Here is a 27,366-nt window from a genome sequence, read left to right as displayed (position 1 = left end):
GCAGAGCAAATCAGTTTGAACCATGGTCACTCCTGCTGTGAGGCTCATACTAGGAGCCCCTTCTCTTATTCCTTGTTCCTTGACATCTCTATACATCTCAGCATCACCAGTCTCTATGTGGGGTGAAATTGAAGTGATTCTTTTATGTAGTGCCCTAAAAGGCTGGGAGAAGTTGTTTGTTTGTCCCACTCTCCCTTTCCTAGTGAGGGATAATCTTTGTGTCTGTAGTGTTTCTTTTTGGTGCTGAGCTGTGCTGTGCTGTGCTGGGTGATGAGATGATACAGGCCAGAGGAAGCTGTATGCTCCCTTTTTGTGTGGTTATTTTCAGGTGTTTTTTTTTTTTTTTTTTTTTTTTTCATTTTCCCCCTCTGTTGCTAAAGTTTCTTAAGTCAATCCTGAGCTCTCCCTGAGCTGCTTTTGTTCTTGGGTAGCTTTCTAATTGTTGAACTTCATGGAGGGATGGAGACAGAGTTTCTCCTACTCCACCATCTGAGTGGTGTCTCTCCTGTTAAGAGTAATATTGAAAAGAGCTGGAATCTGTCCTATGTTTCATAGAACTTATGCTTCCTGTTTTACCCTTTCAGAAGGTATGGTATAGTGTAGTACTATACGGATTCAGGCTGGTAGTCTGTTTCTTCAAAAGGTTATTGTTGGAGTCAACCTGATGCACCCTGTTTGGCATTCCATCAAGTATAATTACAATATAGACCTTGACCTCGACTAAAGTGGGTTAACATAAAATGCCTAATTGGTATGACGTATGTGGAGTGATATGGAACATCTTCATGGGGCTGACTTAACCTTGAGGGTCTTGAATGAGATAAGAATGGGATCCTTGGTGACTGCCTAATTGGCAGATATCTGCAGAGAGTTAGTCCACTTGCTTATACAGGGCATTAAGAGCAAAAACCAGACAGTAGGCCTGCTCTAGCAGGTTATCCAGTTCAGAGATTCTACTTTATGGATGGTGAATCCTTCCTTTCATATTTTGATTTTTTATTAAAGTCATACATGTATAACTAGTTTTGAAAAATTAGGTAGGAATACAAGGTTTAAAATTAAAAAAAAAAATAGTAGATCAGTTTCTGACCCTTTACATAACTAATTCCCACTCCACAGAGGCATCCACCTTTAAAACTTATAGCTCTTCCTTCTATTTATTTCTTTATTTCTAAAAATGAGTTTTAAAAATTTTACTTATTGGATGCCTGGGTGGCTCTGTTGGTCAGGCAGATGCATTCAGCTCAGGTTGTGATCCTGGAGTCCTGGAACTGAGTCTTGCATTGGCCTCCCTGCTTCGTGGGTAGTCTTCTTCTCCCTCTGACCCTCCCCCTCTCATGCTCTCAATCTCTCTCATTCTCTCTGTCTCTCAAACAAATAAAATCTTAAAAAATATTTTATTTATTTATTTGATAGAGAGAGAAAGAGCACACAAGCAGGGGAAGTATCAGAGGGAGAGGGAGAAGCGGGCTCTCTGATGAGATGGGAGCCCGATGCGGGGCTCTATCCTAGGACCCTGGGACTATGACCTGAGCCAAAGGCAGACACTTAACTGACTGAGCGACCCAGGCGTCTCTCTAAAAATATTGATTTTTTTTTTCAATTTCAGATTTTATTTATTGACCTTCTCCACCTTCTACCTTCTACTTCCTGTCCCTGTTCCTCCCAATAATATTATAATTTTTAAAAATCACTATTGAGAGGTTTTGTTTTAATTACTATGTAAAGATGGTGAACTGCTGAATTAATCTCTTAATCTTCTTTTATATTTTCCTCGTTTCTCTTTTTCTAAGAAAAACCTTATTCAGATTTAATTTGCTTAATAAAACCCCCAATTTCAAGTGTATATTGTAATGGTTTTGACAAATATATAGTCATATAACTCTCATTACAATCTAGATATAGAACATGTCCATCACCCCAGAAAGTTTTCTCATGCCCCTTTGCAGTCAGTCTCCTCTCCCCTTTGCCAATCCCTTGGAAACCACTGATGTATTTTCTATAACTATAGTATTTTTTTTTTCTAGAATTTCATGTTCATAGTATATGGAATGTAATTTTTGATGTCTGCTTCTATCACCTAGCAAAATGCTTTTGAGATTCATTAATGTTGTTACCTGAACCAGTAGTTTGTTTTTCTTCATTGCTGAGTGGCATGCCATTTTATGGATATACCACAGTTTGTTTACCCATTCACCAGTTAAAGGACATTTGTGTTTTTCTGGTTTTTAGCTACTATGAACATGTTATAAAAACATTCATATAAAAGTCCTTTTATAGGACATTTTAAAAGTTCCTCCTAGGTAAATACCTAGAAGTGAAATTGCTGGGTTGTATGTTTAACTTATCAGAAATTGCCTACTCTTTTCAGAAGTGGCTGTACCTTTCTTGTTTATACTTGGTAGTATCAGACCTTTAAATTTTAGTCATTTTAGTGTGTGTTTAATGATGACTCTTTGTGGTTTTAATTTGCATTTCTGTAATGCCTATTGATGTTTGCCATTCATCTGTCTTCTGTGGTACAGTGTCTTTTCAAATCTTATTTTCCTTTGTATGCTTGTAGTCCTAGAGTGGAAGGAGTTCTTCATGTATTCTGGGCACAATATATTCAGATACATGTTCTCCATATATTTTCTCCCAGTCGATAGCTTGCCTTTTCTTTTTTAAGTGGTCAGACTTGAAATGAGCAAAAGTTGTAAATTTTGGTAAAGTTCTATTTATGTTTTTTTTTTGTGGTTTCTGTCTTTTAAATTCTTTTTTTTTTTTAACTTTTTATTTTTTATAAACATATATTTTTATCCCCAGGGGTACAGGTCTGTGAATCACCAGGTTTACACACTTCACAGCACTCACCAAAGCACATACCCTCCCCAATGTCCATAATCCCACCCCATCTCCCAAACCCCCTCCCCCCAGCAACCCTCAGTTTGTTTTGTGAGATTAAGAGTCACTTATGGTTTGTCTCCCTCCCAATCCCATCTAGTTTCATTTATTCTTCTCGTACCCACTTAAGCCTCCATGTTGCATCACCACTTCCTCATATCAGGGAGATCATATGATAGTTGTCTTTCTCTGCTTGACTTATTTCGCTAAGCATGATACGCTCTAGTTCCATCCATGTTGTCGCAAATGGCAAGATTTCATTTCTTTTGATGGCTGCATAGTATTCCATTGTGTATATATACCACACCTTCTTGATCCATTCATCTGTGGATGGACATCTAGGTTCTTTCCATAGTTTGGCTACTGTGGACATTGCTGCTATAAACATTCGGGTGCATGTGCCCCTTTGGATCACTACATTTGTATCTTTAGGGTAAATACCCAATAGTGCAATTGCTGGGTCATAGGGCAGTTCTATTTTCAACATTCTGAGGAACCTCCATGCTGTTTTCCAGAGTGGCTGCACCAGCTTGCATTCCCAAAAACAGTGTAGGAGGGTTCCTCTTTCTCCACATCCTCGCCAGCATCTGTCATTTCCTGACTTGTTGATTTTAGCCATTCTGACTGGTGTGAGGTGATATCTCATTGTGGTTTTGATTTGTATTTCCCTGATGCCGAGTGATATGGAGCACTTTTTCATGTGTCTGTTGGCCATCTGGATGTCTTCTTTGCAGAAATGTCTGTTCATGTCCTCTGCCCATTTCTTGATTGGATTATTTGTTCTTTGGGTGTTGAGTTTGCTAAGTTCTTTATAGATTCAGGACACTAGTCCTTTATCTGATATGTCGTTTGCAAATATCTTCTCCCATTCTGTCAGTTGTCTTTTGATTTTGTTAACTGTTTCCTTTGCTGTGCAAAAGCTTTTGATCTTGATGAAATCCCAATAGTTCATTTTTGCCCTTGCTTCCCTTGCCTTTTGCGTTGTTCCTAGGAAGATGTTGCTGTGGCAGAGGTCGAAGAGGTTGCTGCCTGTGTTCTCCTCAAGGATTTTGATGGATTCCTTTCGCACATTGAGGTCCTTCATCCATTTTGAGTCTATTTTCGTGTGTGGTGTAAGGAAATGGTCCAATTTCATTTTTCTACATGTGGCTGTCCAATTTTCCCAGCACCATTTATTGAAGAGGCTGTCTTTTTTCCATTGGACATTCTTTCCTGCTTTGTCGAAGATGAGTTGACCATAGATTTGAGGGTCTATTTCTAGGCTCTCTATTCTGTTCCACTGATCTATGTGTCTGTTTTTGTGCCAGTACCATGCTGTCTTGATGATGACAGCTTTGTAATAGAGCTTGAAGTCCGGAATTGTGATGCCACCAACGTTGGCTTTCTTTTTCAATATCCCTTTGGCTATTCGAGGTCTTTTCTGGTTCCATATAAATTTTAGCATTATTTGTTCCATTTCTTTGAAAAAGATGGATGGTACTTTGATAGGAATTGCATTAAATGTGTAGATTGCTTTAGGTAGCATAGACATTTTCACAATATTTATTCTTCCAATCCAGGAGCATGGAACATTTTTCCATTTCTTTGTGTCTTCCTCAATTTCTTTCATGAGTACTTTATAGTTTTCTGAGTATAGATTCTGTGTCTCTTTGGTTAGGTTTATTCCTAGGTATCTTATGGTTTTGGATGCAATTGTAAATGGGATTGACTCTTTAATTTCTCTTCTTCTGTCTTGCATTGGTATAGAGAAATGCAACTGATTTCTGTGCATTGATTTTATATCCTGACACTTTACTGAATTCCTGTACAAGTTCTGGCAGTTTTGGAGTGGAGTCTTTTGGGTTTTCTACATATAGTATCATATCATCTGCAAAGAGTGATAGTATGACTTCTTCTTTGCCGATTTGGATGCCTTTAATTTCCTTTTGTTGTCTGATTGCTGAGGCTAGGACTTCTAGTACTATGTTGAATAGCATTGGTGATAATGGACATCCCTGCCGTGTTCCTGACCTTAGCGGAAGGACTTCTAGTACTATGTTGAATAGGAGTGGTGATAATGGACATCCCTGCCATGTTCCTGACCTTAATGGAAAAGCTTTCAGGTTTCAGTTTTCAGGATTTTCTCTTTGTCACTAAGACTTGTCAATTTTACTATTATGTGATGGGGTGTAGGCCTATTCTTATTGATTTTGAGGGGCGTTCTCTGCACCTCCTGATTTTTGATGCTTGTTCCCTTTGCCATATGTGAATTTCTCCCCAACAATTCTCTCCAGTATACCTTCAGCTCCCCTCTCTCTTTCTTCTTCTTCTGGAATCCCAAATATTCTAATGTTGTTTCATCTTATGGTGTCACTTATCTCTCAAATTCTCCAGTGGTCCAGTAGCTGTTTGTCCCTCTTTTGCTCAGCTTCTTTATTCTCTGTCATTTGGTCTTCTATATCGCTAATTCTTTCTTCTGCCTCATTTATCCTAGCAGTGAGAGCCTCCATTTTTGATTGCACCTCATGAATAGCTTTGTGGATTTCAACTTGGTTAGATTTTAGTTCTTTTCTTTTCCAGAAAGAGCTTTTATATCTCCCGAGAGGGTTTCTCTAATATCTTCCATGTCTTTTTCTAGCCTGGCTCGAACCTTGAGAATCATCATTCTGAACTCTAGATCTGACATATTACCAATGTCTGTATTGATTAGGTCCCTAGCCTTTGGTACTGCTTTTTGTTCTTTTTTTTGTGGTGAATTTTCTGCCTTTTCATTTTGGCCTGATAAGAGTTTATGAAGGAGCAAGTAAAATACTAAAAGGGTGGCAACAACCCCAGGAAAATATGCTTTAGCCAAATCAGAAGAGATCCCAAATCGCAAGGGGGGAGAAATGGGATAAAAAGAGGTTCAGAAAGAAATAAAGAGAAGAAAAAAAAAAAGAAAGAAAAGAATTAAAAAAAGAAAACTAATAAAGAACAGTATAAAAAAGAAAAAAATATATATATTAGATAAACTAGTTAAAAAAAGTTAAAAAAGAAAAGGGTAAAAGTTAAAAAAATTTTAGCAGAAGAAGAGAAAAAAATGAAAAAGAAAAAAAAATTAAATTAACTGCAAGACTAAAGAATCAGAGGGAGAAAGCCATGAGTTTCTTGCTTTGCTTTCTCCTCGTCTGTAATTCTGCTGCTCTCCTTGTTAGTGAAACTGCACTCCTTGGTAGGTGAACTTGGTCTTGGCTGGATTTCTTGTTGATCTTCTGGGGGAGGGGCCTGGTGTAGTGATTCTCAAGTGTCTTTGCCCCAGGTGGAATTGCACCGCCCTTACTAGAGGCCGGGCTGAGTAATCAGCTCTGGTTTGATTTCTGGAGCTTTTGTTCCCTTAGTGCTTTCTGTAGAGTTCTGGAGAACGGGAATACAAATGGCAGCCTCCTTGTCTTTGGACCAGAGGAGCCAAGAGCCGAGGGCCCCCTTCCTCAGTGCACTCTCAGAGAACAGCGCCCAGTAACTCCCGTCTGCCTGACCTCCGGCCGAGCTCCGAGTTCACCGAGTCTGCGATGGGTTCAAGGTAACCCCAAGCTGTGAGCTCATTGTCAGCTCTGTCTCTGTAGCTGGCTTCCCTGTTCTAATACCTGTAAGGTCTGTGACACTCAGACACCCCATATCCTTCTGTGACCCTGCGGGACCTGAAGCCATGCTGACCCCGTGTTGGCTTCACCTTGGTTAGCCTCTGGAGCGATGTCTCTCAGTGGAACAGACTTTTAAAAGTCCTGATTTTGTGCTCCATTGCTCTGCCGCTTGCCGGGTGCCGGCCCCTCTCCCTGGGGTCTATCTTCCCGTTGCTTTGGATTCACTTCTCCGCCAGTCCTACCTTTCAGAAAGTGGTTGTTTTTCTGTTTCTAGAATTGCTGTTCTTCTTCTTTTAGATCTGCTGATGGATTTGTAGGTGTTTGCAATCTTTAGGTAAGCTATCTAGCTGATCTCCTGCTAGCTGAAGTAGTCTCAGCCTGCTACTTTTCTGCCATCTTGACTCCTCCCCCTGTTATTTTCGTTTTGAAAAGATTTATTTTTAACTAATCTCTACACCCAATGTGGGACCCTAACTCACAAACTTGAGATCAAAAGTTGCATTCTCCATCAGCTCCATCAGCTGAGCCAGCCAGGCTCTCCTCATTACTGCATTTTACTTTATTTTATTTTTTTTTTCATTATTGCCTTTTAAGGAGATAAATATGAAGGAATAGTATTTTCTTGGGTAAAATTGAGTTTTAAAGAGCCACAATCTATTATAATATTTAAAATTTTTGTGCTCTAAGAATGAATTTTTCTCCTTTGATAGTAATATTGCTCCATTGAAAATACTGGTCTACTTGAATGAAAAGGTAATTCAATTACTATTACAATGATAATAACGCCTTTATTAAGTGACTTTAATGTACCAGACGCTGTACCATGTGCTTAACAAATGTTACCTGATATAGTTATAAAAAAAATCAATAGTGTATTTCTACTTTTTTTTTTTTTTTTTTTTTTTTTTTTATCATGAAAAAACTGTATTTAGATTTAGCCAGCTGGACTCAGTTTAGATGATCCCAATTTTGTTGGCAACATCCAAAGCATCATAGTCAGGGGCCAGCCGAACGTATGCCTTCTTCTCTCCATCAGGCCTGATTAAGGTGTTGACCTTGGCTACATCAATGTCATAGAGCTTCTTCACAGCCTGTTTGATCTGGTGCTTGTTGGCCTTGACATCCACAATGAACACAAGTGTGTTGTTGTCTTCTATTTTCTTCATGGCTGACTCAGTAGTCAGGGGGAACTTGATGATGGCATAGTGGTCAAGCTTGTTTCTCCTGGGGGCGCTCTTTCGAGGGTATTTGGGTTGCCTTCGGAGACGCAGAGTCTTGGGTCGTCGGAACGTAGGTGATGTGCGGATCTTCTTTTTTTTGTGACTGTGGACGCCTTTCAGCACCGCTTTCTTGGCTTTCAAAGCCTTTGCTTTGGCTTCGGCTTTGGGAGGGGCAGGGGCTTCCTTCTTAGCTTTCGGCGCCATCTTCGTAAAAGGCGTATTTCTACTTTTTGAATAATGAAACTGAGACAGAGTTGTTATCTTTTCTAAAACTGTTTTTCAAAGTGTAGATCTCAAGATAGTTCTGTGACCTCAAAAATCTACTACTTACCATTCCTCATAATGATGCTATTCAAATTAATTGAAGAGTCATGCTCTTCTGTGGCCAGAGAACCATGATTTATTGTGGCACCTAAATTTCCAACATATTGACTTCTAGGAATGGTTCTGTTCTTCCGCTTTGGCATTGCTTGTAGGTCTCAAATAATTTTTGGTCTGTGAGTTGCTTATAGTTTACTGGGAAGAACATTTAGGAAGTGATTATAAGGAACTCTGGAAATAAAAAAGAATAATTCCTCTAGAATTATTATAACCACATTATAGAATTATTATTACCACATTATAGAATTTTTATAACCACAGAAAACATTATTTTGTTTCTGAAAAATTCAGGCACATTTTCCCTGTATTTTGATTTTCCTAAAGAGCTCTTCTCATCATTTAAAGTTCTATCTTTCATGTATTTGCCCATTTAAAAAGGTGAAAATAATATGGTACATGTATACAAGTATAGTTAAATATAAAATGAAAAGTTAACCTTTCCCCAGGTCTGGCTTCTAAACTCTAAAGAGGTCTTCAATTTTTCCTCTAAATTTTAAATACATATGTCACCATGTATATATATGTATACCTATGGATATCCTTTTTATTTATAAAATTGAGATTATAGTATTCAAATCATGCCATATTTTGCTTTAGTTATTATTTTAAAATCATTGCATTGTGTAGTATTTCATTGTGGCTATTTTGTGATTTGTCTCATTCTGTATTAAAAGATATATGGTTATGTCCAAATACTCACTATTCCAGGAATCTTGGAGAATTTCCTTAATGCACATAGTTTGACATCTTTGTGAGTATATTTGTACAGTAAATTATAGCAGTGAAACTCTTAGATGAATAGCTTGTGTTATAAATTTTCATAGCTATTGCCAAATTGCCCTTCAAAAAAGGTTTAGGGGGATGTGGACTGATGTCAAACAGTATGGAAAGGCTCACACTCATAGCACTAGATATTGTAAAACTAAAGATTTTTGCCAATCTGATAGGTGAAAAATGATGTCTTGTTTTTATTTGCCTACCATTAATTATAAGGGAGGGTGAACATATTTTCTATTTCTTTGCTACTTTTGTTTGTGTGTATGTGTTTTAATGAATTGCTTATTCATATTGCCCATTTTTCTATTGTGAAATTCATGTTTAGCTTTGATTCATTGATTGTATAACCTCTTTGCAAGTGAAAGAACTGAGTTCTTTTTCATCTGCGTGGCTTTCTCCTGCCCAACTTTATCAGTTTCAGTATGGCATTTATAAGTTCTTACTTGATGTTTAAAACAACTAATTGTATTGAGACATTTATACAAACAAAATGCATGCATTTCAAATCTATAGTGTGATTATTTTGACCCTTGAGCTTACCCTTTAAGTACTACTTCAATAAAAATATAGAACAATTATATAATTCCAAATAGCATCTTCATATTCTCTCAGATAAATCCACCACTCCTGGCCCTAGGAAAGAGTTTATTTGCTTTTTGTTACTGCAACTAAGTCTGTCTTTCTTAGAAGTTCTTATGTGGAATCATACACTATGTGTACAGTATATGTGGAATCATACACTATTGTATACTTGTTTATAACTAGGACTTTGATCAGCATGAAGCTCAATATTGACACAAATATTTGTATCTATAGTTTATGCCTTTTAATTGCTGAGTTGTGTTTACTTATGTAACACAATTTGCTTAAGTAGTCACTTTTTGCATTAGTTTCCTAGGGCTATTCTAACAAATTGAAGTTGAAAACAGGAATTTAATCTTTCACAGTTCTGGAAGCTAGAAGTTTGAACTCAAGATATTGGTAGTGCCATACTCTCTCTGACAGCTCTAGGGAAAGACTTTCCTTGCCTGTTAAGGTCGCATTCATAGACACTAGGAATAAGGACTTGAACATATCTTTTTGGGGATACATTTCAACCCACAACAGCTCTCCTCTGGTCCTGGAAAATTCATGTTCTTCATATGTGGGAAATAAATTTACCACACTCAAAAATTCCCTAAAGTATTAACCATTCTAGCATTAACTTTAAGCCCGAAATATCATCTAAATGTAATAATCTCAAAAAGTTTGAGACTTCATCTTTGATTTTATTTAAGTCAGGTATAGGTGAGACATTGGGTATAATCTGTTCTGGGCCAAAATTACTTTCCATCCACAGACTTGTGAAACTGGAAAAGAAGTTATCTGCTTCTGGAATGCAATGGGACAGGCATAGATGGATACTTCCATTCCAAAAGGGAGAAATTTGAAGGAAAAAAGGGGTCACATATTCCAAACAAGTCTGAAATCCAGTAAGGCAAATTTCATTAGATTTTGAGGCCTGAGAATAATCCTCTGTGACTTACTGCTTTGTTCTCTGGGCCCTAGTAGAGAAGTAACTCCATCTTCATGACCCTCAGGATGGTGGCCTTGCCCCAGAGCAGTTATTCCATCCACTTTGGCCATCAGAGTCATTCTTTGTTTATTTCATTCTATTTCTGTCCTTTTTATCTGCTGGAATAAAATTCTTGAAACCGTTGTTGGTCTCCTGTGGATGTCATGGGAATTCACATCTTTAGGCACAAGAGTACTCTATAGAGTCTTCCTGGATGACTAATTTTTACTTCTGGCTTCTGCTGAGATAATTGATTGGATCCATAAATCACATGTCTGATCTCTTTAGCAAATAGTTTTCCTGCCAAATCCTAGGCTTTGTTTATAGAACGTGGTATCTAGATAGGTTGAGAATTTTCCAAATTATTAAGTGCAAGATTCTTTTTGCTTAGTAATTCCTGCCTCAATTTATCTCTTTCCTGTTGAATTTGACCATAAGCAGCAAGGAGAAACCTGACCACACCTTCTAAATTTCCAAGTTCATCATTATAAGTTCTATTTGCACTACTGAATAATAGAGCACAATTCAGCCAAGTTCTCTGACACTTTCAACATAAGGATACACTGTGCTCCAGTTTTCAATAACATGATTCTCATTTCTGTCACTTTCAATAATAAGTTTCTACCATGATTGGGTATTTAATTTTTACAAAGGCTTATTTATTTATTTATTTATTTATTTATTTTGGTCTATTGAGGTAGACAAGTTCTCCTATTCTGTTAGTGTGATGAATTACATTGATGAATTTCTAAATGTTTAAAAGCTTTGAGTTCCTGGAATAAATCTGCAGGTTGTGGTTGACTTGATTTCCTAATATTTTGTTGAGAATATATTCATTTACATTCATGAGGGTTATTGCTTTGTAGTTTTCTTATTATGCCTTTGTTTTTGGTATCACAGTAATGCTTATCTTACATCATGACTTGGAAACTATTTCAAAGGGTTGGTGTAGGATTTTTAAAAATTATTTATTTATTTATTGTTTTTAGTTTTGGTAGAAAATTCACCATCTGGGCCTGTATTTCTTTGTGAAAATAAATTAACTATAAGTTTATTATATTTTGGAATATATAAAGGCAATTCAAATTGTATAGTTGTTTTGTATGTGATATGGTATTTGAGTCTTTCATCAAGCTATTTGTCTATTCCCTGCATCCTGTTTTTCTCCAGTCTATTTACTTACCCCTTCAACCTACTCTTTTTCAAATTGGGATCTAATGGGATATGAAGATTAAGAAGGTTTTTAGAATTTTATCTGCTCACCTTTTCTCTCCCATATTGTTGCTAAGCAAGCTGAGTTAGGTGTCCACAAATTCCTGAAATCTGTGTCACTCTTCTCTTGGCTTTTAGCTTACAGAGATTACAGCATGAGATTTCATACCTTCTTTGTTTAAATTATGCTATTTTTTGCCATTTTTTAAAATTAAAAAAGTTATTTTTCATATTTGTTCTGTTAGTTTTTCTGTGATATGGTCTCTCTACTCCAAAAATGATTTTTTCCCTTTTTGTATGTTGGCCTTAGTACCTCATATAGATTACAAACTGACAGAAGACAAAGACATCATTTTATGTTTTCCATCTACTCCTCCCTGTAACACCAGACACCTAGTAATGACTCAATGACTTGTTGGTTATTGATTGATTGAAGTGTAAGTTATAAACTTAAAGATGAATCTTGGTTCATCATCTTTACGTTCTACTCTGGCTTTTACAACATCCCCTTCCAAGGTTAGGTTTTAATGATTTAAAGTGGTGTGAAGACCTATGGTAAACTGACATCATATTTCATTATTTTCTTTTTTATTTCTATTCCTATGCTTTTCATCCTTTTCCATCTTAGTTGTTGGAAAATGCAATTTCTTTCCTTATTGATTTGGTCCTTGTACATTTAGCAAGTATTGATTCTCCCCTGAAATCTTTTGCTGCATTTCTAAGAGACTAGAAGCTGAAGAGCTTTATTTCATTTTATTCAAACAAGCACTAACATATAGTTAGTCTACAGAAAACAGATAGAATTTTCCTAAATGTGTAGTTTGTAATTGCAATTTAACTATTTTTGCCATTGTTAAAGATAGCCTATTATCCTCTTTCAGTTTTTATTTTTATTTTTTATTTTTTAATTTTTTTAGAGAGTTTATGTTTTTGACAGAGTGATAGAGAGAGCACAAATAGACAGAGCAGCAGGCAGATGGAGAGGGAGAAACAGGCTCTCTGCTGAGCAGGGAGTCTGATGCAAGGCTCAATCCCAGGATCATGACCTGAGCTGAAGGCAGCTCCTTAACGGACTGAGCCTCTTCCAGTTTTTAAAAATGAGGTTTTTATTTATGAACTGAATGTTTTCCAGGATGATTTGGTAGTCTAACTTGGCTTTTTGCCATATGTTGGAAAAATAAAGTAGAATTTCCTGTTTCAAAGTAGGTTTTTAAACACATGCATTAATTTAACATATATTCATTGTACTATATAAATAAAATTCAAATTTTGAATTTGACAATTTGAATGATCAAAATGGGAAATAAAATTAGTTTAAATATAAGAGAGAGAAAACCACAGTCTAAAGAGAAGAATGCAATTTAAATCCATAGTTCTGAATTTTATTGCCTCGTATTCTTACTTCTTTTATGTAATCTTGAGTGTATTCCCTAATTTCTCATTATTTCAATTTTCTTATTGATCAACTCTTGATGTTTTTTTTCCAAAGAAACCTAACAAAATTAAATTGAAATCCTAGGAAGTAATATCATACCACTCTCAGTATGCTATAATGTTTAGATAATCTCAGTTATATTCACAATAAGCCATATATTTTCTCACACTGTGTTTATTTTTTGCTGGGATACAAAATTTATTTAACATTTTTTGAATTCAGTTACCTCATCTACTAATTAGGAATACTTAAAACAGTAAGTGTAGAAATTGCCAGATGACCTTTCAAATTCCTTCTAACTTATCTAATTCCAATTTTTATGATTATACAAATTATTAAACAATTTTTTACTTTGGAAAATTAATATCTAAAATCTCAAGATCTTAAAATGTGTAATACTGAATGCACATATTACATGTCATAGATAACAATACTGGAAATATTTTGTCAAAAGGCAGGGAACTTTAGAGAAGTTCCATAGCAACTTTCTTGGAATCCAAGCATGACCGAGTATAATAGGATAATTGTATCTCTTTAACTTTATTATTAAAGATCTAGGAAATAGTCTTACAGTTACATTGTAAGACATAGTAATTTACTGAATATTTAAAAAACCAAGTCTAAATATTGTGCTATAGTACTTTTCCAAAGGAGATGAAGAAGAGTAAGTTATGTCTTTCTGAATTCCCCTGGCTTGATGATGATCATCTCTTCTGAGTCTTCTGTTTTTATATGTTGGTTTAATACTGTGTGTTATTTGTGCTTCTTTAGGTGGTATCTGGAAAATTTCCATAATCACCAGTGACTTGCCAAATTCAGGGACTAGCTCACAGATTTATATTATACTGTATGGACAACATAGAAGTTCAGCTCCTATATATCTTTATGGAACAGATGGATCTCAATTTCAGGATGGCCATGAAGACGTATTTACTGTAAGTAATAAAGCTGAGTAAAACCTGTTAATATAAGTGATACAGGTAGTTGGTACATTGGAATGAATACAATCTATCAAATTGGTGCTTTCTGTTATAACACTCTGGGTCCTGTTGAAGGTCAGTCAAAAGTAATTCATGGCAGTTTTTGTTCATTCAGATTATACACAAGGAAAACTGCAATACAATAAGAGACAATAGCTAGAGAGAAATACTAGAAGGCCAACTTTTACTGTTTCTATACTTGTGGCTGTTGGGAGTAAGGGCTTATGCCTTTCTGACTGGGGCTCGAACATATAAGGCTTAAAGTCAAAGTTGCAAAGGAAAAAAAAATTACAAACCTGAGGGTTTTGAAGGAGCGAGGGGTGGGAGGTTGGGGGAGCCAGTTGGTGGGTATTATGGAGGGCATGCATTGCATGGAGCTCTGGGTGTGGTGCAAAAACAATGAATCCTGTTATGCTGAAAAGAAATAAAAAAAATATTAAATAAAAATAAAAATAAATAAATAAAGGAGAGCAAAGAAGTTATAATCAAATTATTAGTTCATTACTAGACACACTGAGATCAAGATTAGGGAGAAATAGGTAGCAGTATCAGATCAGTTGTTAGTCAGAAAGATTAGCAACCAAAGGAAAGATGTGAAATCAGTCAAGTACTTAGCACTTTATAGGTATTTAATAATATCTGTTGAATGAATGGTTGAATGTATAGAGGGATTATTTTGACTGGGTAGAAAGTATAAAATCACAATCAGGAAAGAGTATCCTTAAGTGGCTCAAATTGTTATATGATACTCACTTCCATGTGATCCTGAGTATTTGGTTTACTCCAGTCTGTGTACTCAGCCATATAACATGTTATAGAAGAGTCTGAATCATTTGGAACTAAACTAATTGTTTAGTTTGAACTATCCTTTCCAAAGTTTCTATATGAGTCAATATTTGAAGAAACTCTTTCTTGTGTTGATGGGCACTACATGTAAAAAATGAGGACTTTATCATTATTTTGCATGTGTAAGAAATAGTTTTAGAAGTGACTATATCAAAAGAGTCCAAGTTGTTTTTGTTGTGGTTCTGATTTATTTCATGTATATTTTAAAATCAATTTATACACATGGTGTATAGAGTTAAGTTATTCTGAATTCTGTAGTAGCAAAGGAACATCTTTAACTCTTCATTTCTGTTTTCTTTCCATAGGAAACCATTTTCATAGTTTGATGCTTCTTTCTCAGCACTACATTTCAGCTCTTTCAGTTTTTTTGCTCTTTCTTTCTTGAGCCCTAGGATTGGTACATTTACATCTTGTTTGTAGAGGTGATGGCTTCTTTAAGTTTAGTTAACTTCTTGTTGATTTTGATCATAGTTTTCACTCATTTTGATGAATTGGTTTCTTGTAAGTATTCTTAGGTTCTTTTGTTTCATTCTTTCCTTTTTCTTTATAGTTTTGTTGCATATGTATTTTCTATTTTATTGTGGCAAAATCCAGAAAATAAAATTTATCATTTTAACTAAAAGTTTGTTATTCAGTGAGGTATAATGTAGTCTCAATATTCTTCAATCACTATCTAGTTCCAGAACATTTGAGTTACTCCAAAAGGAAACCTCATTATGCAGTCTCTCCATTTCCTTTCCCCCAATCCCTAGCAACCTCTTATCTACTTTCTGATTTTAAGGATTTGCCCATTCTGGATATTTCATGTAAATGGAATCATATATGGTCTTTTGGGTCTGTCTTCTTTCACTTAGCATGTTTTTAGTATTCATCCATGTTACAACATGTATTAGTACTTTTAGTACTTCTTTCCTTTTTTTTTTAATCAATTAATAAGCTTTATTTTTTAAACCAATTTTAAGTTTATGGAAATTGAACAGATAGTGCAAAAAGCTCCCATATACCACTTCTGTCTTCTAGTCTCAGTTTTTCTATTAACATCTTGCTTTACTGTAATACATTTGTTAATATTGCTGAACCGGTATCAATTCATTATTATTAACTAAACCCTACAATTTTCATTGGTGTTATTCTTTTGTGCAGTACAGTTTTAGGGGTTTTCACAAACACATAATGTCATGAATCCATCTAATGATGGATTCATACAGAATATTTTCACTACCCTAAAATTCCCCTGGGTTCCATCTACTATCTGTTCCTCCCTCCCCTTGAACTCCTGGAAAGCACTGATTTTTTTTTTTTTTTTTTTACTATCTCTATGTTTTTGTCTTTTCTAGAATTTTGTATAGTTGGAATTATATCTTTATGCAACCTTTTAAGACAGTGCTCATTACATCAAGTGCCTTCTTTAATGCCCATTACCCAATAACCCCATCCCTCCCCCAACATCCCTTCCAGCAACCCTCAATTTGTTCCCTACAGTTTGGAGTCTCATATGGTTTGCCTCCCTCTCTGTCTTTATTTTTCCTTTTTTTCCCTATATCCATCTGTTTCATTTCTTAAATTCCACACATGAGTGAAATTATATGGTTATTTGTGTTTCTCTTATGGACTCATTCCGCTTAGCATAATACCCTCTAGTCCCATCCATGTCATTGCAAATAGCCAGATTTCATTCTTTTTGATGGCTGAGTAGTACTCCATTGTGTGTGTGTGAGTGTGTGTGTGTGTGTGTGTGCACCCCAAATCTTCTTTATTCATTCATTTGTTGATGGATATCTGGGCTCTTTCCATATTTTGGCAATTGTGGACATTGTTGCTATAAACATTGGGGTACATGTGCCCCTTCAAATCACCATCTTTGTATCCTTTGAATAAATGCCAGTAGTGCAATCGCTCAATCATAGGGTAGTTCTATTTTTGACTTTTTGAGGAACTTCCATACTGTTATCAGAGTGGTTGCACCAGTTTGCATTCCCACCAACAGTATAAGAGGGTTCCCCTTTCTCTGCATCCTTGCCAACATCTGTTGTTTCCTAACGTGCTAATTTTAGCCATTCTGACTGGTATGAGTTGGTATCTCACTGTGGTTTTGATTTGTATTTTCCTGATGCTGAGTGAGGTAGAACATTTTTTCATGTGTCTGTTGGCCATTTGTATTTCTGCTTTGAGAAATACATGTTCAAGTCTTCTGCTCATTTCTTAACTGGCTTTGTTATTTTTTGGGTGCTGAGTTTTATGTTCTTTAAAAAAATTTTTTTTTCAGTTTACATTTATCTTTATTTTTATTTATTATTTTTAAATTTTTATTTTAAATTAATTAATTTTTGATTTTTAAAAAAAAATTATTTTATTTTATTTTTTAAATTTATTTTCAGCATAACAGTATTCATTATTTTTTCACCACACCCAGTGCTCCATGAAATCCGTGCCCTCTATAATACCCACCACCTGGTACCCCAACCTCCCACCCCCCCGCCACTTCAAACCTCTCAGATTGTTTTTCAGAGTCCATAGTCTCTCATGATTCACCTCCCCTTCCAATTTACCCCAACTCCGTTCTCCTCTCTAACTCCCCATGTCTTCCATGCTATTTGTTATGCTCCACAAATAAATGAAACCATATGATAATTGACTCTCTCTGCTTGACTTATTTCACTCAGCATCATCTCTTCCAGTCCCGTCCATGTTGCTACAAAAGTTGGGTATTCATCCTTTCTGATGGAGGCATAATAATACTCCATAGTGTATATGGACCACATCTTCCTTATCCATTCATCCGTTGAAGGGCATCTTGGTTCTTTCCACAGTTTGGTGACTGTGGCCATTGCTGCTATAAACATTGGGGTACAGATGGCCCTTCTTTTCACGACATCTGTATCTTTGGGGTAAATACCCAGTAGTGCAATTGCAGGGTCATAGGGAAGTTCTATTTTTAATTTCTTGAGGAATCTCCACACTGTTCTCCAAAGAGGCTGCACCAACTTGCATTCCCACCAACAGTGGAAGAGGGTTCCTCTTTCTCCATATCCCCTCCAACACATGTTGTTTCCTGTCTTGTTAATTTTGGCCATTCTAACTGGTGTAAGGTGATACCTCAATGTGGTTTTAATTTGAATCTCCCTGATGGCTAGTGATGATGAACATTTTTTCATGTGTCTGATAGCCATTTGTATGTCTTCATTGGAGAAGTGTCTGTTCATATCTTCTGTCCATTTTTTGTTATGATTGCCTGTTTTGTGTGTGTTGAGTGTGAGGAGTTCATTATAGATCCTGGATATCAACCTTTTCTCTGTACTGTCATTTGAAAATATCTTCTCCCATTCCCTAGGTTGCCTCTTTGTTTTTTTGACTGTTTCCTTTGCTGTGCAGAAGCTTTTGATTTTGATGAAGTCCCAAAAGTTCATTTTCACTTTTGTTTCCTTTGCCTTTGGAGACGTATCTTTTTTTTTTTTTTTTTTTGGAGATTTTAAAAAACACTTTATTTAATAAAAGTTAAACATACAAAAACTGAAATTAACACATACCCTAAAAATCACCATCTTCCATTAATAGGAAGACACTTTACTATGCATATATTTGGCTTAAACTCAACTCAGGATACTGTGATGTTCACTTATACCAACAAATGCTGACAACTTGATCTAGTTAACAAAAATTACAAACTCCTCTACATGAACATAATATACAGGGAAATTCTGGTGAGATTAATGCACAAGAAATACAATAAATTTTTAATGATGAAACATTCAGTACTCTTGTTCATTAATTTAGCCTTGGGTGGGTTTTTTTTTTGTTTTTTTTTACAAAAATAGTATCTACACTGTATACAGGGCTATACATCAGCTTTTTGTTTTCTTATATAAACATTACACATCCAAAAAATGGTACCACTACCATAAGGGAAAGATCAACACAGGAAAAGCGCAAACATAAAAAAAAAAAAAAAAAAAAAAAAGAAAAAGGAAAAAGAAACCAAAAACAAAAGCAGAAAACAACAAAAAGTCCTTAGAAAAGGAAGCTGGTCCTAAACATGGTTCTTACATGAAATTAAAACTCAATGAAAAAGTTTTAAGAGCTGGGTCAATTTTAGAAACAGCCTAATAAGCTTAGGAAACAAATTATTAAGGAAAAAAACTCAAAACAAAGTTTGAAATTTTAATCAAATTAACCTACTTTTAGGCTTCATTAGCAACAGCTAGGTTCAAGTTGAAGGAAAAAAAAAAGATCTCTTTAGGTTGGTATTTTGCCTTGCTGTTCCAGTGAATTACTACAGTGTGTGGCAAGTTCAAAGCATCTGAAAATTCCAGGTTAGGACTTTACAAAAAGTACACACCATCCATTAAGTAAGGGCCTGATATTTGGAAAATCAACAATTCATCTAAGTGCTGTATTTATGCAGCATCTATCTAGAAAAGTTGCTTTATTCAACAAACTTGGAGGAAACTGGTAGTAGTAACGAAAAGTTAATGAATAGCAGTTATCAAATGCAATTTCTTCAAGTTTCATTCTATTGAAGTCAAACAAGGACGACAATGGTATCTTCCTTACTCATCTAACAAATAATTTACCTTTAGAAAAATATAAGGATAAAAAGGTAAATGTAAAGCCCTGCAGAGATGAAATCCAACAGTTCTTCTGATTATTATAGCCTTATGTAGAAGGTGTCTTGTGGATCTGTGAGGTGCAATACCCTCCTTGTCACAAGAAATAGGTGCTCCAGGGGTATCTCCTGTATGGCTGCTATGGGCATACTTGTGAATTGGGCTGGCCCTTGGCATGGGTGGGTGAGAGGCCTGGCAACAGCTACTATGAACATACTGATAAGTGGGGTCCTCTTTGTGGCGGTTATGATCTTAGCTGAGACTATCTGTCAGATGACGACCTGTCAGAAATCCTTTTGGAGGGACATCAGCCAAGGGTTGAAGGTTGAGTGTGGTGGGTCTGCAGAATTCCAGGGAGGGTGAGTAGTGCTAGCAAGATAGACGGAGAGTGTCAGAAATGGTTTCCATCAAGTCTAAATCTGGAAGGTAGAAGAAGTATAAGAAAAATAGCACCAATCATTGAAGCTGTTTCTGGAGAATGTTCCTACAGATCCCTAACTCAGTGACACAGACCTTAAAATTAGTCAATAATTATCTTTTACTTATGGCCCAGGTGTTTTTTAAATTGATGCCTTTTTGTTGGGTCTTGGAATGAGTGAGATTGTGCATCAGTATTTTAAGAGCAGTCTTGGTTTCCTGTAATCTTCCAACTTCCCCAGAGTCAAGCCCTACCGATATTCAAAGCTGAACATTATAGAGGCTTGTTTTTCTGGCATGGGTCCCCAGAGCAAGGGTGCCTGATATGGGGCTTCATCCTCTCATTCCTCAGGGATGACCTTCCATATTTATGATATCCTTCTGGTATTTAGTTCCCCACCAGTAATGTGGGTTGACTAGACTGTATCTCTGCCACTTTTATCCATCTTGATGTAGCATTTTCTTTACATATTTGGTTGTGGGAGAGCTGTTCTCCTAGTCCTCAGGTCATCCTCAGAGAGTTTTTTTGGTGTGACTAAGGGAGGAGGAGAGCTCAGGATCTTCCTACTCTATTATCCTGATTTTATCTCTATTTACATACCCTAAAGGCTGTGGCTTGAGGGTCTTCTTTCCAATCACTCTGAAAGTAGGTGCTCATTGAGATCCCTCCTTTGGAATACTGACAGTTCTTGGAATAACCTCAACAGCTGGGACCTATAAAGGATAAGCCAGGCTGCTTACACAGTGAGAAAGGTCCAAGAGACAACAAAGTACGAAGGCTAAGTTGAATGACAAGTTCAGTTCCTACACTCTCAATTGGAAGAAGTGGCTATTTTACTTTATATATAGAAATAAACATTAAAAAATCAAGCAAAATGAAGAAACAGAAGAAAATATTTCAAAAGAAAGAATGAAACAACTTGCTATATATAAAGGAACCCCCATAAGATTATGAGTGGATTTGTCTGCAAAAATTTTGCTGGACAAAAGGGAGAGGCATGATATAGTCAAAGAGCTGAAGGGAAAAAGCTTGCAACCAAGAATGTGAACTAGAAGATTATCATTTATAATAATGGGGAGAGAGAAACAGTTTTTCAGATAAACAAAAACTAAAGAGTTCATCTTTACCAAACAGGACTTGCAAGGAATTTTAAAGGGAATTCTTTAAGCTAAAAAGAAAGGGTGATCATTAGTAAAAAGAAAACATATGAAAGTAAAAATTCTCACTGGTAAAGGTAAATATATAGTAAATGCAGTGGTTTAATTATAAAGCTAGTATGAAGATCAAGAGACAAAAGCAGTAAAAATTACTGTGACTATAATAATTAGATGAGGGACACACAAAAAAGATGTAAAATGTGTCATCAAAAACATAAAATTTGGAAAGGAGAGTAAAAATGTAGTTTTAGGATGTATTTATTTAATTAATTATTTAGATTTAATTTTATTTTTTCAGTGTTCCAAGATTCATTGTTTATGCAGCACACCCAGTGCTCCATGCAGTATGTGCCCTCTTTCTACCCACAACCAGGCTCACCTAACCCCTCACTCCCTTCCCCTCCAAAACCCTCTGTTTGTTTTTCAGAGTCTAGTCTCTCATGCTTTGTCTCCCTTCTGATCTCCCTCAGTTCACTTTTTTTTTCTTTCTTCTAATGTCCCCCTAGTTACTTCTTATGCTCCGCAAGTAAGTGAAACAATATGTAATTGACTCTCTCTGCTTGACTTATTTCACTCAGCATAATCTCCTCCAGTCTTATTGATGCTGATACAAAAGTTGGGTATTCATCCTTTCTGATGGAGGCATAATATTCCATTGTATATATGGACCACAACATCTTTATCCATTCATCTGTCAAAGGGCATCTTGGCTCTTTCCACAGTTTGGCGATTGTGGCCATTGCTGCTATGAATATTGACATACATATGGCCCTTCTTTTCACTACATCTGTATCTTTGGGGTAAATACCCAGTAGTGGAATTACAGGGTCATAGGATAGTTCTATTTTTTTTTTTAAATTTTTATTTTTTATAAACATATATTTTTATCCCCAGGGGTACAGGTCTGTGAATCACCAGGTTTACACACTTCACAGCACTCACCAAAGCACATACCCTCCCCAATGTCCATAATCCCACCCTCTTCTCCCAAAACCCCTCCCCCCAGCAACCCTCAGTTTGTTTTGTGAGATTAAGAGTCACTTATGGTTTGTCTCCCTCCCAATCCCATCTTGTTTCATTGATTCTTCTCCTACCGACTTAAGCCTCCATGTTGCATCACCACTTCCTCATATCAGGGAGATCATATGATAGTTGTCTTTCTCTGCTTGACTTATTTCGCTAAGCATGATTCGCTCTAGTTCCATCCATGTTGTCGCAAATGGCAAGATTTCATTTCTTTTGATGGCTGCATAGTATTCCATTGTGTATATATACCACCTCTTCTTGATCCATTCATCTGTTGATGGAAATCGAGGTTCTTTCCATAGTTTGGCTATTGTGGACATTGCTGCTATAAACATTCGGGTGCATGTGCCCCTTTGGATCACTACATTTGTATCTTTAGGGTAAATACCCAATAGTGCAATTGCTGGGTCATAGGGCAGTTCTATTTTCAACATTCTGAGGAACCTCCATGCTGTTTTCCAGAGTGGCTGCACCAGCTTGCATTCCCACCAACAATGTAGGACGGTTCCCCTTTCTCCACATCCTCGCCAGCATCTGTCATTTCCTGACTTGTTGATTTTAGCCATTCTGACTGGTGTGAGGTGATATCTCATTGTGGTTTTGATTTGTATTTCCCTGATGCCGAGTGATATGGAGCACTTTTTCATGTGTCTGTTGGCCATCTGGATGTCTTCTTTGCAGAAATGTCTGTTCATGTCCTCTGCCCATTTCTTGATTGGATTATTTGTTCTTTGGGTGTTGAGTTTGCTAAGTTCTTCATAGATTCTGGACACTAGTCCTTTATCTGATATGTCGTTTGCAAATATCTTCTCCCATTCTGTCAGTTGTCTTTTGATTTTGTTAACTGTTTCCTTTGCTGTGCAAAAGCTTTTGATCTTGATGAAATCCCAATAGTTCATTTTTTCCCTTGCTTCCCTTGCCTTTTGCGTTGTTCCTAGGAAGATGTTGCTGCGGCAGAGGTCGAAGAGGTTGCTGCCTGTGTTCTCCTCAAGGATTTTGATGGATTCCTTTCGCACATTGAGGTCCTTCATCCATTTTGAGTCTATTTTTGTGTGTGGTGTAAGGAAATGGTCCAATTTCATTTTTCTACATGTGGCTGTCCAATTTTCCCAGCACCATTTATTGAAGAGGCTGTCTTTTTTCCATTGGACATTCTTTCCTGCTTTGTCGAAGATGAGTTGACCATAGATTTGAGGGTCTATTTCTAGGCTCTCTATTCTGTTCCATTGATCTATGTGTCTGTTTTTGTGCCAGTACCATGCTGTCTTGATGATGACAGCTTTGTAATAGAGCTTGAAGTCCGGAATTGTGATGCCACCAACGTTGGCTTTCTTTTTCAATATCCCTTTGGCTATTCGAGGTCTTTTCTGGTTCCATATAAATTTTAGCATTATTTGTTCCATTTCTTTGAAAAAGATGGATGGTACTTTGATAGGAATTGCATTAAATGTGTAGATTGCTTTAGGTAGCATAGACATTTTCACAATATTTATTCTTCCAATCCAGGAGCATGGAACATTTTTCCATTTCTTTGTGTCTTCCTCAATTTCTTTCATGAGTACTTTATAGTTTTCTGAGTATAGATTCTGTGCCTCTTTGGTTAGGTTTATTCCTAGGTATCTTATGGTTTTGGGTGCAATTGTAAATGGGATTGACTCCTTAATATCTCTTTCTTCTGTCTTGCTGTTGGTGTAGAGAAATGCAACTGATTTCTGTGCATTGATTTTATATCCTGACACTTTACTGAATTCCTGTATAAGTTCTAGCAGTTTTGGAGTGGAGTCTTTTGGGTTTTCCACATATAGTATCATATCATCTGTGAAGAGTGATAATTTGACTTCTTCTTTGCCGATTTGGATGCCTTTAATTTCCTTTTGTTGTCTGATTGCTGAGGCTAGGACCTCTAGTACTATGTTGAATAGCAGTAGTGATAATGGACATCCCTACCGTGTTCCTGACCTTAGTGGAAAAGCTTTCAGTTTTTCTCCATTGAGAATATTTGCGGTGGGTTTTTCATAGATGGCTTTGATGATATTGAGGTATGTGCCCTCTATCCCTACACTGTGAAGAGTTTTGATCAGGAAGGGATGCTGTACTTTGTCAAATGCTTTTTCAGCATCTATTGAGAGTATCATATGGTTCTTGTTCTTTCTTTTATTGATGTGTTTTATCACATTGACTGATTTGCGGATGTTGAACCAACCTTGCAGCCCTGGAATAAATCCCACTTGGTCGTGGTGAATAATTTTTTTAATGTACTGTTGAATCCTATTGGCTAGTATTTTGTTGAGTATTTTCGCATCTGTGTTCATCAAGGATATCGGTCTATAGCTCTCTTTTTTGGTGGGATCCTTGTCTGGTTTTGGGATCAAGGTGATGCTGGCCTCATAAAATGAGTTTGGAAGTTTTCCTTCCATTTCTATTTTTTGGAACAGTTTCAGGAGAATAGGAATTAGTTCTTCTTTAAATGTTTGGTAGAATTCCCCCGGGAAGCCGTCTGGCCCTGGGCTTTTGTTTGTTTGGAGATTTTTAATGACTGTTTCAATCTCCTTACTGGTTATGGGTCTGTTCAGGCTTTCTATTTCTTCCTGGTTCAGTTGTGGTAGTTTATATGTTTCTAGGAATGCATCCATTTCTTCCAGATTGTCAAATTTATTGCCGTAGAGTTGCTCATAGTATGTTCTTATAATAGTTTGTATTTCTTTGGTGTTAGTTGTGATCTCTCCTCTTTCATTCATGATTTTATTTATTTGGGTCCTTTCTCTTTTCTTTTTGATAAGTCGGGCCAGGGGTTTATCAATTTTATTAATTCTTTCAAAGAACCAGCTCCTAGTTTTGTTGATTTGTTCTATTGTTTTTTTGGTTTCTATTTCATTGATTTCTGCTCTGATCTTTATGATTTCTCTTCTCCTGCTGGGCTTAGGGTTTCTTTCTTGTTCTTTCTCCAGCTCCTTTAGGTGTAGGGTTAGGTTGTGTACCAGAGACCTTTCTTGTTTCTTGAGAAAGGCTTGTACCGCTATATATTTTCCTCTCAGGACTGCCTTTATTGTGTCCCACAGATTTTGAACCGTTGTATTTTCATTATCATTTGTTTCCATGATTTTTTTCAATTCTTCTTTAATTTCCCGGTTGACCCATTCATTCTTTAGAAGGATTCTGTTTAGTCTCCATGTATTTGGGTTCTTTCCAAACTTCCTTTTGTGGTTGAGTTCTAGCTTTAGAGCATTGTGGTCTGAAAATATGCAGGGAATGATCCCAATCTTTTGATACCGGTTGAGTCCTGATTTAGGACCGAGGATGTGATCTATTCTGGAGAATGTTCCATGTGCATTAGAGAAGAATGTGTATTCTGTTGCTTTGGGATGAAATATTCTGAATATATCTGTGATGTCCATCTGGTCCAGTGTGTCGTTTAAGGCCTTTATTTCCTTGCTGATCTTTTGCTTGGATGATCTGTCCATTTCAGTGAGGGGAGTGTTAAAGTCCCCTACTATTATTGTATTATTGTTGATGTGTTTCTTTGATTTTGTTATTAATTGGTTTATATAGTTGGCTGCTCCCACGTTGGGGGCATAGATATCTAAAATTGTTAAATCTTCTTGTTGGACAGACCCTTTGAGTATGATATAGTGTCCTTCCTCATCTCTTATTATAGTCTTTGGCTTAAAATCTAATTGATCTGATATAAGGATTGCCACTCCTGCTTTCTTCTGATGTCCATTAGCATGGTCAATTCTTTTCCACCCCCTCACTTTAAATCTGGAGGTGTCTTCGGGCTTAAAATGAGTTTCTTGGAGGCAACATATAGATGGGTTTTGTTTTTTTATCCATTCTGATACCCTGTGTCTTTTGACAGGGGCATTTAGCCCATTCACATTCAGGGTAACTATTGAGAGATATGAATGTAGTGCCATTGTATTGCCTGTAAGGTGACTGTTACTGTATATGGTCTCTGTTCCTTTCTGATCTACCACTTGTAGGCTCTCTCTTTGCTTAGAGGACCCCTTTCAATATTTCCTGTAGAGCTGGTTTGGTATTTGCAAATTCTTTCAGTTGTTGTTTGTCCTGGAAGCTTTTAATCTCTCCTTCTATTTTCAATGATAGCCTAGCTGGATATAGTATTCTGGGCTGCATGTGTTTCTCGTTTAGCGCTCTAAAAATATCATGCCAGCTCATTCTGGCCTGCCAGGTCTCTGTGGATAAGTCAGCTGCCAATCTAATATTTTTACCATTGTATGTTACATACTTCTTTTCCCGGGCTGCTTTCAGGATTTTCTCTTTGTCACTGAGACTTGTAAATTTTACTATTAGGTGACGGGGTGTGGGCCTATTCTTATTGATTTTGAGGGGCGTTCTCTGAACCTCCTGAATTTTGATGCTCGTTCCCTTTGCCATATTGGGGAAATTCTCCCCAATAATTCTCTCCAGTATACCTTCTGCTCCCCTCTCTCTTTCTTCTTCTTCTGGAATCCCAATTATTCTAATGTTGTTTCGTCTTATGGTGTCACTTATCTCTCGAATTCTCCCCTCGTGGTCCAGTAGCTGTTTGTCCCTCTTTTGCTCAGCTTCTTTGTTCTCTGTCATTTGGTCTTATATATCACTAATTCTTTCTTCTGCCTCATATCCTAGCAGTGAGAGCCTCCATTTTTGATTGCACCTCATTAATAGCTTTTTTGATTTCAACTTGGTTAGATTTTAGTTCTTTTATTTCTCTAGAAAGGGCTTTTATATCTCTCGAGAGGGTTTCTCTAATATCTTCCATGCCTTTTTCGAGCCCGGCTAGAACCTTGAGAATTGTCATTCTGAACTCTAGATCTGACATATTACCGATGTCTGTATTGATTAGGTCCCTAGCCTTCGGTACTGCCTCTTGTTCTTTTTTTTGCGTTGAATTTTTACGTCTTGTCATTTTGGCCAGATAAGAGTAAATAAAGGGGCAGTAAAATACTAAAAGGGTGGCAACAACCCCAGGAAAATATGCTTTAACCAAATTAGAAGAGATCCAAAATCGTGAGTGGGGAGAAAGGGGATAAAAAAAGGTTCAAAAAGGAAGAAAGAAAAAAAAAGAACAAAGAAAAGAAAAAAAAAAAAGAAAAGAAAAAAATTTTTAAAAAAGAAAACATCTGAGAAAAATGTAAAATAGAAAAAATATATATATAAGATAAACTAGTAAAAAATCGTTAAAAAAGAAAAAGGTAACAGTTAAAAAAAAAAAATTTTCCCGAAGGCGAGAAAAAAAAAAAATGAAAAAGAAAAAATTAAATTAACGGCAA

The 27,366-nt window shown here is 36.4% G+C and overlaps 2 protein-coding genes across 15 annotated transcripts in view; one reads left to right on the top strand and one right to left on the bottom strand.

The window, feature by feature from the left end:
- RP1 (RP1 axonemal microtubule associated) overlaps positions 1-27,366 on the top strand; it is a 357,833-nt gene that overhangs the window by 83,647 nt on the left and 246,820 nt on the right. For all 14 annotated transcript variants that reach the window (XR_014308427.1, XR_014308428.1, XR_014308429.1 and 11 more), the window contains exon 4: positions 13,834-13,997. Coding sequence is in view for 11 of the 14 variants with exons in the window: in XM_082719229.1 (XP_082575355.1) it covers positions 13,834-13,997 (164 nt within the window). In the remaining 3 variants the exon portion in view is untranslated. The remainder of the gene's footprint in view (positions 1-13,833; positions 13,998-27,366) is intronic.
- LOC309858909 (large ribosomal subunit protein uL23) lies at positions 7,424-7,921 on the bottom strand. The gene has a single exon (XM_082719235.1). The coding sequence runs from the start codon at positions 7,904-7,906 to the stop codon at positions 7,436-7,438; it is 471 nt and encodes a 156-aa protein (XP_082575361.1). The 5' UTR covers positions 7,907-7,921; the 3' UTR covers positions 7,424-7,435.

The sequence above is a fragment of the Mustela nivalis genome (assembly GCF_964662115.1).
Source record: "Mustela nivalis genome assembly, chromosome: 2".
NCBI lineage: Eukaryota > Metazoa > Chordata > Mammalia > Carnivora > Mustelidae > Mustela > Mustela nivalis.
This window is presented reverse-complemented; position numbering and strand designations above follow the sequence as displayed.

Bases quoted from the DNA above. Each gene is read 5' to 3' on its own strand.
- LOC309858909 (XM_082719235.1), bottom strand. From the start codon at position 7,906: ATGGCGCCGAAAGCTAAGAAGGAAGCCCCTGCCCCTCCCAAAGCCGAA.